At 40.2% G+C, this 17,510-nt stretch overlaps 1 protein-coding gene across 2 annotated transcripts in view; it reads left to right on the forward strand.

Moving 5' to 3' along the window:
- LOC128733181 (ras-GEF domain-containing family member 1B-like) overlaps positions 1-17,510 on the forward strand; it is a 64,863-nt gene that overhangs the window by 38,571 nt on the left and 8,782 nt on the right. For both annotated transcript variants that reach the window (XM_053826854.1, XM_053826855.1), the window contains 5 exons: positions 5,575-6,607; positions 6,901-6,954; positions 7,015-7,254; positions 12,819-13,613; positions 13,668-13,870. In XM_053826854.1, coding sequence (XP_053682829.1) covers positions 5,597-6,607; positions 6,901-6,954; positions 7,015-7,254; positions 12,819-13,613; positions 13,668-13,870 — 2,303 coding nt within the window. In that variant the 5' untranslated portion in view covers positions 5,575-5,596. The remainder of the gene's footprint in view (positions 1-5,574; positions 6,608-6,900; positions 6,955-7,014; positions 7,255-12,818; positions 13,614-13,667; positions 13,871-17,510) is intronic.

Here is a 17,510-nt window from a genome sequence, read left to right on the forward strand (position 1 = left end):
ATTCGGAACGGCTCATATGAACTATATATGTTGTTACAACTTACCTCTCTGCAGCACTCAAAATAGACCATTTTAGTCGAAACTGCCAAGCCAATTTCGTCTTCTATAATCCGGACGTTCAGAATTCGCGCATATTTGATGTGCTTTAAAAACGTTTGTTTTCGTCAAATCAAAATAGGATGGGCACCTTGCGCGTATGTGAAAACGAATAGAGTTACCATTGACCAAAATCGTGACTTTAGTCATGACCTTGAAATGCGGTCAGGCATATATTAATATTTTTTTGAAACGATGATTCTACAATTGATGAAGGGACGGTAAGGGAAAGTAATGAAGAAGGATTGGAATGAAGGGGAAGGGTGGAAAGGAAGGGGGGGGGGGGGTAATAGGTAGGTACCGTAGGGTACCGGTAGGTAGGTAGATAGGTACCGTCCCTTCATCAATTGTAGAATCATCGTTTCAAAAAAATATTAGAGTTACCAAATATTCAGATTAAAAATTAATTCGCCCAATCTGAACGAGGTGTTCTACATGGCAGCGGGGTTTCACGGTAATAACCCAAGATGGATGCCTAAATCAATCAAAAGTATCAAAAGTTAGCAATTACAAGAAACTGGATATGGTCCACCAATAAGTAGTTATAACCTGAGAGTTATAACGAATGCTGGAGAATGATATACTGCCCTTGGCAACATAGGGTAAAGTGGTGCAGAGAGCACCGCTTTAGCAAAACATCATTTTGCAGAGCAACTGTGTGTTTGTTCCACGTTTTTCAACCTCTAGAAGACTTTGGGATCTTTTTTACACTTACTCTGAAATTTCCTAACAAAAACCGGTATTTTTTGCTATTTTTGATAATTTTTAGCAAGAGTCAAAATCATTATGTGGGACAAAATGCCAAAACCCGTGGGCAAAACGCACCAAGTTTGCAAACGCACCTGGCGTTAAACGCAACCAGCAAATTTAAATATATTCACGTGTTATATAACTTCCTAAAACTAGGCTTCCAAAATGGCGGAAGCGTTTGTCCATTTTTTTGTTTGCTGGGATATAATTGGTTCATATCTCAACATAATTGGCAATATAATTTATTCATTTATTTTTCTCCAACTGATGTTTGATGAATTATTGTAAGTCAAACAAAGTACAATTAGGTTTAAGGCAAATTTTAAGTCCCAACATCTGATCTGCAAAAGGTCAAACGAGAAATAGGGTTGCTGAAGACCAAAAAACCGCCAGTGTGGACCGCCTTTTAGCAGAACTCTATAAACATGGTCGAGAAATGCTGGCGACGGCTCTACACTGGGATATTCCCAAGACTTGGAAGGAGGACAAACTACTGGAGGATTGCTTGCAAGGGATTGTTTGCCCCATAATACAACAGAGATCAGATCGAGTGCTACAATTATTGTGTCCTAACTCTGGTAAACTCCGCCCACAAGGTACTCTTCAAGGTACCAGGTACATCAAATCTTCATTGAGTCTCTTCGTGCCGCGGCGTAGCTTGAGACAAGCTGGCGATTAATCCTGCGTGCTATTCACGTGCTGCTGTCGCGTGCTGTCGGTATTGGGCCCTTTTGGCGAAAACTGGTATTTCGGTATTGGCGTAAAAAATACCAGTAATACCGGTAAAATACCGGTTTTGGCAGATTATTTGGAATCAATAGAAATGTTGATGATTTTCAGTAAATGTTTTTATTTTCAAATTTTAGCTTCAGTATTGTTGCTAAGTAAAGTAGAATTTAAGCAGATATACCTAGTACACTTAGAGATTTATTTCCCTTGTTAGAATGGATTTTGTTGCCAACGCTTCAACAATTGAAAAAACTTCCGTTTTCATCGAAGTCTAACGAACGGCTCTAAGCGCATCAGGAATTTTCTTTTCATTTCCTCAAATTTATAGTATGGAACCCCGCTTTTAATTATTTTCAAAAATCCCACGATTGTAGCCTCCACTATATTAAATGCCCGGTCTCCTCTACAGTCTCCTCACGAATTTTTGCTCCATCCCCAAACCAGATCCCTTGATAGTCATCCTGTTCATCATCGTTCACAGGTATCTTCTCTTCTCTGTTATCAATCCCACTATTCGCAGATAGTGGCTTGGAGATTTCATCTGGTTGTTCAAGCAAGGTATCACTCGGAAGACTTGAAAAAAGCCTTTAGCAAGAATGCTCAAAAAATGCAAAGATTCCCGTAGTCTTTCTTGGCGGATCCTTTAGCAAGAATGCTCAAAAAATGCAAAGATTCCCGTAGTCTGATTAGCGTCCGGTATCGTCGAAGCAAATAATTGATTACTTCATACATGAATTCATACAATACATAATATTGCTACATTTTTAATAAATAATCTGAAACAAAAGACGCACTGCAAATTAAAAATATTTTATAACTGTTCGATCCCGCTGTGGTGCATTCTACCCCTGTTTTGAAGTTTTTGCAATTTATGTAAAAAAATATGCCTAGTTAATGCCGTTTGTGTGATGGATCAACGAGTGTGACAGTATATCAATTAGATAGACTGTATTTATTATGAAATTTGCATACCGATTAGTGGTAAAAGCTTAAGAGAAAACCGTGATTTCTTACATGTTGAATGAGATCGTGGATAATCGCTTTATTTTATTGGATGTGGCTATGTTTGATGCAACTGGCCCTGCAAATGTCCTGCACTCTTACGGCTGACTGCGAAGTCTGTCGTATAAAAACAGAAGGTCAAGTTTCGATAACGGAATGTAGCACCTAGGCTTTGCTTTGCTTTTGGCTATGTTTGATGCTTTTACATGCTACCCAATTATGAGTTAGCTTGTTTTACACCAAAATAAAATGTACATTCATAATTTTACAAAATAGTTTCTGTGTTTTTAAACAATTAATAGCATGTGCCATTCTACCCCCCGGTGCGTTCCGGACAGTCTTCCCCTACCGGTGATATTATCTGGGGAATCACTTCAGAGAGTGTGACTGTTATGCTGCTACAGACTGTGTAAGAAGGAAAATCATACAACTTATGCATATTAATTTTAAGCTTTTATTAATATTTTCTAACCACTTATTGAATTATATTTCTAATATGAGGTCATGAGATCTTGTCCAGAGTCATTTTTTGCTGCGTTTTTTGGCGTCGCACGATGTCTCTGTTGGCAGAACTGTCTCAGGGAGTTTTCAACATATGAACGTTATATCCACGAAGTCCTGCTCCGACTCATTTATTTATTCTATTTCGCTTATAGCTTATGATATTTATCATACACCGGGGTTTTCACGAAGTCTAGTATAAAAGTAGGGTGACTACACGTCTTGATTTACCAGGTCATGTCCTGTTTTAGCGTGTGTTGTCCTGATGGCTTTATTTACAGCGAAAAATCCTCAAAATCCGAAATAAAATTCTGCTTTACTAAAGAAATTGAGATACAAATGTTTTTAAAGGCCTGTTTTTTCAGTCTCTCAACAAACAGGTTATCTTGTGTCTTCATAAATATTTCGATGCCTGACTCCATGGGATATCAAGATCGTCATCGGGGATATGAACGCCCAGGTCGATAGTGAAGCAATGTTAGACCGGTGATCAGGACAAGAACGAGAACTTTGCAGTTTTTCGAGACTAGTGATCGGAAGCATTTCCTTTCGCAGCAAAGCTTTCCACAAGGCTACCTAGGGGTCACCTAACCAACGAGTATTGAGCCTAATCTCTGAAATTCTCATCGATGGCCGGTTTTTCTCAAATATCAGCAACATGCGTTCCCTTCGAAATGCTGATATCACCCTGAATCGTAATACCAGTAACTGTGCGCTCAAACCTCCCAACGGTATACGAAGTGCTCCCAGATTTTTTTGCGGCGTTTCTCTATAATAGCAAGAATTTTCGTAGAGCAGTACCAGGCGAGCTTTATGGGGGCCCGTGCTACTAAGTGTCAAATTTTCAGACTCAGACTATTTCTCCCGAGTTGTCAAGCTAAGTCCTTGCGAGCTGTTCTTTGTCTTTTGGACTGTCCCGTATGCTATTTAGCATCGCTATTGAAGGTGTGGGCGGTGCCGCTATGGAGTTAATAGAATCTTTGCACTAGCCCCGTAATTTTGCTATACACTCAAGTCGCTTTTTACGCGAAGGATACATCCCGCGTAAATTCCGAAATTCGCGTAAAAAAACCGCGTAAATTCCGAAATTCGCGTAAAAATAGTCGCGTAAAAAGCGACTTCAGTGTACTCTGCTGAGAAGTCTGCCGATAAGAAGGGTCAAGTTCTGAAGGACGTTTATACTCATGGCTTTGCTTTGCTTGATTGAAGAGCATCGGAACGAATGAGACGAACTTCAGCAAAAGTAGCCAACGCCGTGTCTTTGCAGACGACTTTGATATCATTACTAAAAACTTTGAGACGGCGCACAGTGGGCAGAATCGACCAAAAAAAAAGGAACTTTATGTTGCCGCTGTTTTTATGGGGTAAAAAGTGACTTTTATTATGTAAAAATCACAAGAAATCGATTGACGATGGTCTCAACGCGCGGAAATGACGTGAAGTATCCCATTTTACCCCATTTGCCCCTATTTTCTAATAGTTTTGAAAGAATCATGTACAAACTCTCTCTAATTTGAGATTCTATGGTAAGAAAAGAAGAAGAACGTTGGGAAATAGGTATATGAACAATTTTATTTTAACATAACATAATGTAAAAGTTTGTTTTGCCCCATTTTCTTCAAAGTTTTTTTTACTACAGGCAAAATTCCAATTCGATACTTTTACCAGAGATTTTCAAGGAGGCATGCCTGTTGTGCAGGTTGAAACAGTCAAAATATCGAATATCGATCAAGTTTTTCACAAAAATATTGCGTAAGGGAATGTTTTGCCTTGTTTTACCCTACAACTTGTACTCAAATCTGAGAAAGTATTGATAGGAAAACGAGCGACTGCAATAGTGTTTCGTTCAAATTTGGTGTGCTTGTTCCTAATCGAAAAAGTTTAGACTCATATTTTTTTATTGGACGCTTAGGGTGCCCTTTTCTAAATTATAAAGGCTACAAAAACCATCATGTTTGTATTTTTTTCTTTCTTCAAAATTTCAATATTTTTGTTGTCCAAAATATTTTGAGCTACAGTTATATATATTTTCTGAAAAGTTGTAGTAAAATATCTTTTATTTGGAATAAAAATCATTAGAATCGGTTCAGTGGTTCAAAAGTTATGAAGTTTTGAATGAAGTAAAATCAGAAAGCATAACGATTTTTGTGACAACTCTAACTCAGAAAGGGGCACCCTAAGCGTCCAATAAAAAAATTTGGGTCTAAAATTTTTCGTCTAGGAACAAACACACCAAATTTGAACGAAATTGGAACACTTTTACAGTTGCTCGTTTTGCGATCAATACTTTCTCAAATTTCAATGCAAGTTGTAGGCTAAAATAAGGCAAAGCATTCCCTTACACGACTTTTTTGTGAAAAACTTGATCATCATTCAATATTCTGACTGTTTCATAATATTTCAAATGTTACAAGACAATCGAATGGTACTCGTGGTTAAAAAACAGTTTGATGATTGCTTATAATTTAATAATTTTTCCTATGATTTCTATTCTAGTAAAATCTGGCATTGTTGAGCTATGGATGATGAAATTCTGAAGACAGTAGAGTCTATGCTTGGCACAAACATTCAGGTGGTGGATTGCGAGAAAACCCAAACTATTAGTGAGGAAGAAGTGCTGCTAATTAATGGCGTCCCTGTTACTCTGGAAGGATCTGATGGAAATGCTATTAAAAAAGCCCTGATCGCTGGTGAGATTCCCTCATGTGATGTGCTCAATCAGCTACTGTTTCGAGCTGGAGTTTTGCGGCAGCCTGTGCAGCTGGAGACGTCACTGAGCGTGAAAACAAGCACAGTAACTACTGAAGATATTACCATCGCACGAAATGGTCGAATATTGGACGAGAGATCTTGCGAGACGAAGGAAAATAATTATTACACCAGTACATCTAATGAAGTATGGGAGCCAGTCAGTAGACTTAAAAAGAAAAAACAGCCAGAAATCATCGATGCACGCACTGTAGACGATATACTCTCTAATCAGCTCAAAACCGGATTGTACTTAATGGAAAACGAATCTTCCTGTCAAAATATTCCTTCCCACCCAATGCGCCAAAACTCAATTTGTACTGAATCTTCCACGTCGTCGTCTGCAGAGTCCAATTATTCCTCATCCCGACCTGTTAGCAATGTGTCAAACACTTCGTATGACAACTTTGTTTGCCAAATTACGCCCATGCATTCAACGACTAATAATCCGAGTAAATCATATACCAAACTATTGTCGAACAAGCAAAGTATTAGCTGTGATTCTGGAAATGACGAAGTAACATTAACCTCGGTCTACAGCAGTGGTGCGGGAGGTGGTCATGAGTTTAACCTATATAACGACATATCGAAGACCAACACTGCCAATTCCCTGCAGACCGATTCGTCTTTTGGGTGCGATTTCTCACCGCCCGCTTCATTCCATGACGTACCAGATATAGCGGTCATTTCACATAATGGCTGTTCCAAGTCACCAACGCTACAGAAAAAGCGCAATCGCACTTTACTTCGCAGCAAGCCGCAGAAACACGTTTACAAGAATGTACGAATAAATTAAATCTTGTAATTTGATTATATTAACTTTGAGACAAAAGCATATTTGTAATATATCTACAAATATTATACATTGTGTTTGTTGCACACTGCAGAGTGATTTAATAATTCTCCTTCATTCATAAGAACGAATCATTCCTATCTGCAGTGTGCTAATTTGTTTTGCACATGTGTTCCAATTGAATTCGCTAACACCAGTTGGCAGTAATCTAAATCAACTCGTTCGTAACTGTGAATGAGCCTGCAAAACTAATAATATTATTCCTTTCTTCTTTTTTGCAGCATGATGCCAGTAGTTCGAGCACCATTGAAGATCCTAGTCTTAACGACGATAATGTAATAATGATATTGGCGATCAGGTTTTGTTTGAAATTGTCTATCTGTTCTTAATTGCAGTGTCTGGTGTATCGCGACGGTAATCTAATTTCCGGAACACTGGAGGCACTTTTGAAGCACATGGTTCCCACGAGTGATTACTATCCGGATCAATCATATCTCTTTGCATTTCTGTTGAGCGCACGATTGTTCATCAAACCGCACGAGCTCTTGCAACAAGTATGTGATATTTGCCATGAGCAGCAACAACTGAACATTTATCTAAATAACAACAATAACAACAATGGCATCGCCACTCAGGTATGTTTCTAATGCTATCGTAACTGATGGATGGAAAATTTATTATTAGGTGCGCAACTAAGTTCTCGCTTTTTCATAAAAATAAAACCTTTTTGTGAAAAAATTGTTACAATTGATCATTCTAAATATTACCCATCGCTAGCTAGAAATTTTTGACGTAGGACTACGTCTTACGGCAAGGTTTGGGATAGGGTGTCATTCCAAAAAATCGAAAAATGTGAGCGTCACGAAAAAATAAAAGATTTTCAGCGTTAATAGCTTAGTGGTTTCCAGGCCGATTTTAAATATTTTTGCGCCAAACGATCGAAAAATCTTCTACGCATCCAGACCAATAATGAAATCTATTAATTTCAAAGTTGAAAAACAAAACTGTTGAAAAATTGAAAATAATGAAGCATTGCACAACTGGAAACCCACGCTTCGTGATTGGTTGGAAGATTCTTTAGGATGATCTAAACCTATACCAATTTGATATCTATGCTTGGGAAGTTAGCCAAAACAAGTGACAAAGTTTCCTCATCTCAACAAGATTTCTTAACACCGCGATTAAACCTAGACCATTTTGATGTCCTTGCTTGGGAAGTACGGCAGAAATAGTGACAAAGCCCCCTCGTGCCAACAAATTTCTTACGAACGCGATTAAACCTAGTCCAATTTGATGTCTGTGTTAGGGAAAAGTGCGCTACAATTGTCGCTTCCGTCTATCCGGGAAGTGGCCATCTTCCAGGCATTGACTCATTACTGCTCCGAATAACTCGGAAGCCTCTAAAATAGCCGCTTTAATGGCCAGATTCGGGATTCCGTCTGGTCCCGGTGCCTTGCTCACCTTTAGGAATTTAGCAATCTCAATGAGTTCCTCATTCATAACAGTCACTTCCTCCCCGTCCTCTAAACCGCCGTCGCCCACGTTACTTTGGATGTACGGCTGAGAGGCCGACCATCTTACGCTATGGTTTGAGATACTGAAACGTCGGCCGTGGGATGACTCAGTGGCTTGAGGCCAGGACCTTGGCTCGTGGCACGGAAAGAGGCCCTCGATGATCCGCTCCAGCATCTCTGGCGATCGCTCTGCGGGTGCCACCACGCCCCTGGTCTTTACCATTACGACCCTGTAGGCATCACCCCACGGGTTCGCATTGGCACTATCACATAACCTTTCAAAGCAGGCTCGTTTACTGGCCTTTATCCCACTCTTAAGCGCTGCGCGTGCAGCAACAAGTGCTATTCGATATTCAGACCTTCGTCCGAACGAGCTCTTTGCATAGTTCTCCTCGCTCGAAAATGCGCTCCGCGTGTTATGGTCCTTGCTTAACGTTTTTTGGAGTCGCGCTGCTTCAGGCAGAGTCTGGATACTTTCGCAAAACTTGACTCTGGACTTTCTTTTGGCTTTGCGAAGCTCTGTGTTGTATTTGGTGTGAGAGTAGGACTCCCAGTTATGTGATCTTAGCCCTGTTGAATAAACGATAGCCTCCCGACGAAGGCTGCTGAACGATTCATTCCACCAGGGCACATCACAGCAGACTGTCCGCGTTCTTAACGGACAATTAGCGGTATTAGTCTCAATATTTCTACTCTGAAGGCCAGTGATGGCCAAACTGCGGCCCGCGGGCCGCTTGCGGCCCTTCGTGATAATTCGTGTGGCCCGCGGACTGATTTGAGGGATGGCGGACTATTTTTTTTGAATCACTCGGAGGTCACTCAGATCAGTCGTAATATCTCGTGCATATTGTAGATCTGATTGCTTTCCAGTTTAAATCTTGTGGCGATTCCTAAACATCGGCTTTTGCTGCTGCCTATGTAACATTTTGTTATTCGCAGAAATGACCAGAGCTCATTGCGGCCCGCGGGCTCATGGGTCGATCTAATTTGGCCCGCGCCACACCTATGCCTGGGCACCACTGCTGTAGGCCATTGGCTGCAACATCCAGCTTAGCTGGTGTGAGTATATTAATATGATAGAAGTTCCGAGAGATACCCAGAAGTGCCCTGAACGAACACTAGTTGGTTTTCTTCGGGTTTCTGTATTGTTCTCCCCTGACAAAGTTTGCCTCAATTTGATAAACGATATGCCTATGATCTGATAAACTAGGTTCATTAGAGACATGCAGTTTTTGACCTTCTCAGCTATAGAAGTGCTGCACGGAGTGTGATCTAGGACCTCATCTCTGATAGCAATAACAAAAGTGGGGATACTCCCAACATTGCATACTTTGACATTGTTAAGTATTCAAGTAGGTACTCACTCCTATTATTTACATCCGTGCTGCCCCAAATCATGTGGTAGGCATTGGCCTCGCAGCCGATCAGGAACAGCACGTTGATGGCCCTGCAGTACCGCATGAGAGCGGCAACCTCGGATGGCGGTACATCGCACAGAGGGGCCGGGGCGGACAAAAATGGCAAAATCGATGTTCGGTTTCTATTGTTTTTATATATTTTCTTAAATGTACTATCATTGAATATATATATATGCCAAATTTTGAAGTAAATCGGGTAAAAACTAAAGGTTGTAGAATTTTTTGAAGATATCAAAGTCAGTGAAATTTGTTGAAATTCGCAATGCGAAAACTTTACATCTTTTGATATTCAATTCGTTTTAGTTAGTTTAAAATATTGAACACCAGTACATGCAAAGATGTGTTTTGATAGGAAATTTTCTTGGGAATCCAATGGAATTTTTAGATTTCACAAAACATCATTGTTATAAAAGTTACAGTATGAAATACATGTTTTTATTTGATCTTCAAACAGTGTTTCGGTCTGTAGAACGCCATCTACTTAGGAGTGCATACTAGTGCATCGACCGCTCATGTTTCATTTTACAGGAAATTTTGTCTAGTTTTGAAATATCATAGTGGAATCTTGCGTCGTCGCCAAGGTCTCAAACTTGATGAATTATGAACAAGGTTGACACGATTACTTTGGCTCAATTCACATTCATTTGACAGTACCGTCCCAATTAAGCAAAATTTGAAAAAGTTATGAATGTCGCATTTGTAGAGCTAGTTATATCTACAATTTTGCTGAATAAAGCTAGGTTGTATCTTTTGAATTCACTGTGCTACAATGCTGCTGCCCCATTGGAAGTCAAGTGAACGCTCATTTGGTTACCAACGGGGTAGCAACCATATAGTACAAAATACAAAAGATACAGCCTAGCTTTATTCAGCAAATTTGAAGATAATAACTAGCTCTACAAATGCTCCATATATAACTTTTTCAGATTCTGCTTGATTGAATGAATGTCAAATGAATGTGAATTGAATCAAAATGATTGTGCCATGCCTGATTCTTTATTATTTCTTTGTCATCTTAAATATCTGAAATCGTACGAAATCTTGCTTTGATTCATATGTCGCTTTCATATTAGGTCATTACTTTTGTTATCCATCAATATCTTTCAAATTGCTTCAAAATTCCAAGGATAGCAAGAAACACAATAGGCAAAAAAACAGTTTTAATCTGTTTCAAAACATACGTGAATATGAAATAATACTTCAAATTGAAACACAGTTATGTATTGGAAACATGGGCTTGCCCAATTTATTTTAATTTTAGTAGTTCAGATTGTTGCAAAACACTCAGAATACATAAAATGTATATAAAGAAAAATAAAGTATATGATTTACAGTATTAATAATTTTTTAATCAACCCTGGACATTCATATGATAATTTTAGAACATTTTAGATGCAAAAATGAGATTCAGCGACCCAAAATTACCCTTAAGTTGCATTTTCAGCATCGTTGGACAACTTTTTTATTTTTGTCCAGCTTTTGTATGGAGAGGGTCCACTGTGCATCATCCTTGTCACCCGGGAAGTATGCGGACGCCACGATTAGGTCCTGATTCCCCGTAGTCATTGGCACTTCCAGTTTGATAGCGACGACATCGCGTTTAATGAATTCTGTAATGAGAGAAGACTGAATTTCTCTCGTTAACTGAATTGCAGTCCTCGGTTTGGACTGCGTGTTACAGTATATTATCTTACCGTAGTTTCCTAGGCCGAGAATTCTCGTGCCGTGAACCCAAGTTTCTTGAATGAAGGCAGCTGTCAGCTGCTGGTTTACGAACCTCCCACCAAGAACACTAGAAGCGCCCTTGGCAAGATGAAGGTTCGCTTGCACACAGCGAAGGCTGCCCACTGTGTTTGTGGTTTGCCGTCATTGGCGGAGTCGTTAGGCTCGGAAAGTGACTGACGGTTGTCAGTGGCGTGAACGCCTTGTTGATTTGCCTGCTTCCCTACATCAAATGTCTTCGGTTGCTGCAGTCGACTGGAGACTGAATCACGGCCGGCCGAATCAAGGCCAAGTCTCAAAAACATTTATACTCAAAACTTTGCTTAGAGAAGCATCTCCGTAAACTTTATTGAGCTCTCCTTGACTTGAACTGCAGTTTTCTCCGAATGAAAGAAGAAAGTCCACGTTTCCCGCAAATGACGATTAACTGGCACAAAATGTTTTCGGATATTTTCACACAACCAAAAGTATATGATTGCTGACTGGGGCCTGCCACAATAGATCAAATAACTGGAAAATGTACCCAACAGGTATGATTGTTGGGGTTTGTCACCGTGAAATTCTATATGTTACTCTTGTTGACTTTTTCGGTGAGAAATAAGAACTAAAAGGTTTTCAGCGGACGTTTCGATTTACTATGCTTCAGTCATTTACTACGCCTAAAACATGATCACATTTATTTAAATATTTACTATTGTCAAGTCAAACTTACGTTGGACATCTATTCTCACTGCCTCGTCCTTTATAACTATTACTAACTAAGCTATCGTTTCTTCTTTTCTTCTAGTTGTCGTAGTTTAGTCATTAGTCCGTTGTATGTGTCGTTGAAATTCCCGCATTCTCGTTGTAAATTAACTGTCCGTTCTTGTCCTCTCATTTTAAATCAGAAGCTAGAACGTTCTTGTCCTCTAAAAAATCAGAAGCTAGAACAGGCTTAGCACTACATACAATTCAAGAAGGACATATTTTTGACTTCGAAAAACGCGCATTCTAGAGAAAATGGAAAATAAAGATACTAGACTTACAGCAGAGATGTTCCATATTGAAATGAGAGGACAAGAACGGACAGTTAATTTACAACGAGAATGCGGGAATTTCAACGACACATACAACGGACTAATGACTAAACTACGACAACTAGAAGAAAAGAAGAAACGATAGCTTAGTTAGTAATAGTTATAAAGGACGAGGCAGTGAGAAGAGATGTTCAACGTAAGTTTGTCTTGACAATAGTAAATTGTGTAAATATTTAAATAAATGTGATCATGTTTTAAGCGTAGTAAATGACTGAAGCATAGTAAGTCGAAACGTCCGCTGAAAACATTTTAGTTCTTATTTTTCACCGAAAAAGTCAACAAGAGTAACATACAAAAGTATATGAGATAAAAACAAAATCACTCATGTGTCATGTTGTTTACCGTACATTTTAAGCTTGATAGAAGACATTTGGATCGCTCCATTTTGGATGCGACATTTGGATTGCTGTCTTTAACTCAACTAAATAGTAAAACACAAATAGTACACAGTATTTCACTTCCATTACAGCAAAAAGCTCAAAATTTGAGTCGTTTCGCGTGTAATTTTATCCAGCTGTTGTCCGAATGGATCGAAACATTTCCCTATGATTTCCGTGATGAACGAGTTATGCAACACGTAAGAGAAATGACCCAAAAATGCATCACTATTGATTCCAAACTTCGTTCTGAAGTTTCAACTTTGCTGCAGAACCTACTGCAACGATTGAAAACGCTAGAGAAATACGAAGAATTCCTTGATAAAATAACTCTTGAGGGAAGCAAGGAATATGATATTAAGACTGGTGGACAACAGCGTACTGATTCACGAAATAGCACTAATAGCTTCCACCCGGCCTCCGAGAAATCTTCATCTTCGATACATCACCAAGCATCCTCTTCAACCTCGTCAGTTAACAGTATTTCATCGATAAGTTCTACTTTGTCAACTCCAGACATAACCGATCTCTGTCCGAGTCCTTCAGTATTATCACATCAGTTGACGCATATCGAGCTTGAACGACTATCCTATATAGGACCGGAGGAATTTGTACAAGCATTCGCCAAAGAGAATCCAAACGTTGATACGTCAATCAAAGATATGAAGAAAACCCGAAATCTAGAGTCGTACGTTCAATGGTTCAATCGACTATCATACATTGTGGCAACTGAGGTATGTAAGCATTCTAAGAAAAAACAACGAGCTAGGGTCATTGAGTATTGGATTGAAACAGCGCGGGAATCATTTAACATTGGTAATTTTAACACGCTAATGGCTATTATTGCTGGACTTAACATGTCACCAATTGCACGATTGAAGAAAACGGTAAGATTCTTTGCACTTTCGAAAAATACTGTAATCACCTATTGTTGTTTTCAGTGGGCCAAAATTCAGTCCGCAAAATTTTCTATATTGGAACACCAAATGGACCCTACTAGCAACTTCAGCAGCTATCGGTCAACACTCAAAGCAGCGATGTGGCGATCGGAGGGGGCCACCGACGAAAGGCAACGAATTGTAATTCCATTTTTTAGTTTACTAGTCAAAGATCTGTACTTTCTCAACGAAGGATGCACCAACAAGTAAGTATTTTTGTGAGACTTGTTTTCGTGAAAAATAATTGAAAAAAATTTCATAGTACTCTCACATCACAATTTATCCGATTTCATAATGGATAATTAACCATTGTGTGGTCGACGGGTTACCTTTGTACCTATTTTTATTTTGATATCGGTTTTTACTTACTTACTTAATTGGTCTAACGTCTTACGACAAGGCTTGCGCAGTATATCGGTTTTTACTTACTTACTTAATTGGTCTAACGTCTTACGACAAGGCTTGCGCAGTATAATTTCTATCAGAACGTGCTCGGTTTGTGATTCTGTCTGATTGGGTGATCTCCAGGTGTACCGATGGTAGAGGTTATGCTGGAAGAAGGTGCTACGTATGGCCATGTTCTTGGAGGCGGCGAAGTCGACAAGTCCTAGACCGTTTTCGTTCGTTTGCGGATATGCGCTGAACCATCTAATCACCCGTTTGAATCCCTCCTCCTGACCAACCTGAGCATTATAATCCTCGATGATAATTTTGACATTATGTCTTGAGCGTAAAATTCGTCTTTGTCATCATCGGTACTTATGAGGTGAGGGATGTGCACGTTAATTATGCTAATATTAAAGAATCGGCCCTTGATGCTTAATCTGCACATTCAGGAGTTGATCGGCCACCACCCGATCACCCGCTTCTGCATCTCACCCATCACTATAAAAGCTGTACCGAGCTCTGGTAGATGGTATGTCCATCTCTATACGTACGTACTATCGTTTCTTTCCAGCATACCTCCTGCAGCGCTATGATGTCGAACTTGCGGTTCTTCACTACTTTAGAAAGCACGTGCGTACTTCCGAGGCAATTTAGAGACCGACAGTTCGATGTTCCTAATTTCCGATCGTTAGTCCGTTTACGTCTTTACCGATTGGTCCGATTAGAGTTATTATTACTTACGGAGTCCATTGCTTTGATTGTTTTAGTTCCACAGTATCGCCGGAGGGCCAATGTAGCTCGAAGGAGCTCTCCTCCCCTGTCAGCATACGACCTTGGTTTGCACCGGGGTTGGTTACCCGATCTCCGAGGTTGCTCGTATCCCAGTTGGTACCACGAGTAGGTAGGGGTAGGAGTTGCTGGGTAAGAGGCTGTGTACCACTGTGGGGTCTATTTTATGCCCAGTGCGCAAGGCACCGCTGGTACGCATTATCCTGCCGTTTACCATTCATTTTGATATCGTTATTGTCATATATTTTTCATGACACCTTCTAAGATGTCGACTATGTAAATACAAGACATTATCTACGTTTTTTTTACTCGTCTTAGGGAGAAATGAATCGTCATTGATTCTGTAAATTTCAAAAGCAGTTTTTTGTTTGAAACAAGAATTTTGTTCATGAAAATTCTCTGTGTTCAGTGGCAAGAACAGAGTCCCTGTTTTGGGCCCACAAACTGCTTCCGAAATTGGGCTTTCCGACGAAAAGTTAATGACAACCACTCTTACCACTCATGTTGCGCAAAAAGAGCACAACTGCAGAGTTAATCTTTTCTTCACAAACTGGAGGCTAGAGGCTATTTGCACTGTATGCCAAAGAGGACATGTTGCGCAAAAAGAGCACAACTGCAGAGTTAATCTTTTCTTCACAAGCTGGAGGCTAGAGGCTATTTGCACTGTATGCCAAAGAGGTCCATCGGACAGAGAATTATATGGACTGAAACGATTTGCTCAGAAAAAATTTAGATTTGTGTGAGGACTACTATGAGGGCAATCCTGCTGTGCGGCGTTTACATTCCACCAGATCAGAACCAAAATATTGACATTATCGTGGTACATATTTCTACTGTTAGTAAATGTGATTTTGGTTTTAATCAACCACAACTTGTATGGAATGCTGACCCGTTTGCTGCTTCTGCTCATCTCCCAGCTGCCGGTGTGGCGTTAGGACGGTCTGGATTTTTTCAATCTAAATCAATGCAACTTCGAAACAAATCACCTAGGACGCACACTGGACTTGGTGTTCTGTTCCCCCGATCACCGGCCATTGGTTGAAGGCACAAGGCACAATCGCCCCGCTACTCCCAGTCGATCTTCACCATCCGCCCCTTACCATAATAAATAAATAATAACACAAATAAATAATTTGCGATCGGCTAGCTGTACGGATAGTCAAACTTGCTCAAGGATGTTCCATGCAGCTTGATTGATAATGTGGGCTTTCATATTGCGACGAACAGCGATGAGCGTACTTCCACCAGTCTTCTTCATGCTGTTGTTGGGGCCGCGATCACAACGGAAGCCGTCGTACTCAGCTCCGAACAAGTAGGCAGATTGGGTGCAGTCGCCAAGCCAAGTCTCCGTAAGTGTGATGATGTCGAAGAAACCATCCGAAAACGCGAGCATGTAGTCGTCAATGTTTGAATTCATACCGCAAGCGTTTTGATAATAGAGAAGCAACGGGCTAGCACCGCACCGGTGCGCGATGGGCGTTTGACGAGGCGAAGCAGAAATGGAGTCAGGTGCACTACAACGTGAAACGGTACTTTGTCATTCATCGTCGGGAACATAAAAAGAATGGTACTTAACTTGTACGAGAGTCAGTTGACTCCCGCTGTCCGAAATTAAAGCATTTGAATGAGCCAAGGTACTATTGGCGAAATCTAATAGATCGCTGTTCCAATCAATCGGTCGTTAAAACGTTTGTTTTTTCACTCAGATTGGATCTAGTTTCGCTCTGGGTTACACTTTTTAGACGACGGGTTCGCTCTGAGTATTTTCACAATTTGAACCCCGCTGTAAGCAATACACTGACAACCCGAAAACGTTTGTTTATTCCCCCGAAAATGTTTGTTTATTCAGTGGTTCGGTTGGAACTAACCCAGGTTAAAAAACAAAAACGCTATATGATTGGGGAATCTTGCATGAGTTCTTTGAGGTAAGCGACATGACTGAAACCTTATGCAATGTCATCGTGCAGTGGTTAAATTAGAATCTGCCTCTTTTGAAGCGCCGCAATTCACCTGCATGGAGTAACTGTACGCTTACGTAAACTGAAACGGCTGAAAAACAATTCTCAGCGCAAACATCACCGGTTGAAAATTACTGCGACGAGGCTTAGCTTCAAACGTCCAAACGTCATAGTGATGATTACCGTCGCCTGAATAGTGTACATACTGTACAAATCATATGTTTTACGCGTACAGACTGACCCTCGTAAGAATACGATTTTTTTTTTGGAGCTTTGTCATTTCTAAAAGAAAATGCTCTTCGGTACCTTTGAATGTCCATATGGATGGTATTGAAGCAACATCAGAATCAGATTCATGCGAATTGTTTGCAAAATTTTTTGCTTTTGTTTTTGCCGACCGAATTGCTTCGGACTCTGAAGCTGAGATTGCGACAGCGGATGTGCCAGCCAGTTTAGTCGACTTGGCTGTTTTCGAAATAACCACTGATATGATATTGGACACCGCTAAGAAACTAAAACACTCCTACTCGGCAGGTCCCGATGGAATCTCTGCAGTCATTTTTAGTAAATGTACTGATGTGCTAGCAGACTCGCTACGTTTAATTTTCAACAAGTCCTTTGCACAAGGCAAATTTCCCGAAATATGGAAGCAGTCACATATGTTCTCAGTATTTAAATCAGGGGACCGGCAGAACGTCAGAAATTATCGTGG

This window comes from Sabethes cyaneus, chromosome 1 (assembly GCF_943734655.1).
Source record: "Sabethes cyaneus chromosome 1, idSabCyanKW18_F2, whole genome shotgun sequence".
Lineage (NCBI taxonomy): Eukaryota > Metazoa > Arthropoda > Insecta > Diptera > Culicidae > Sabethes > Sabethes cyaneus.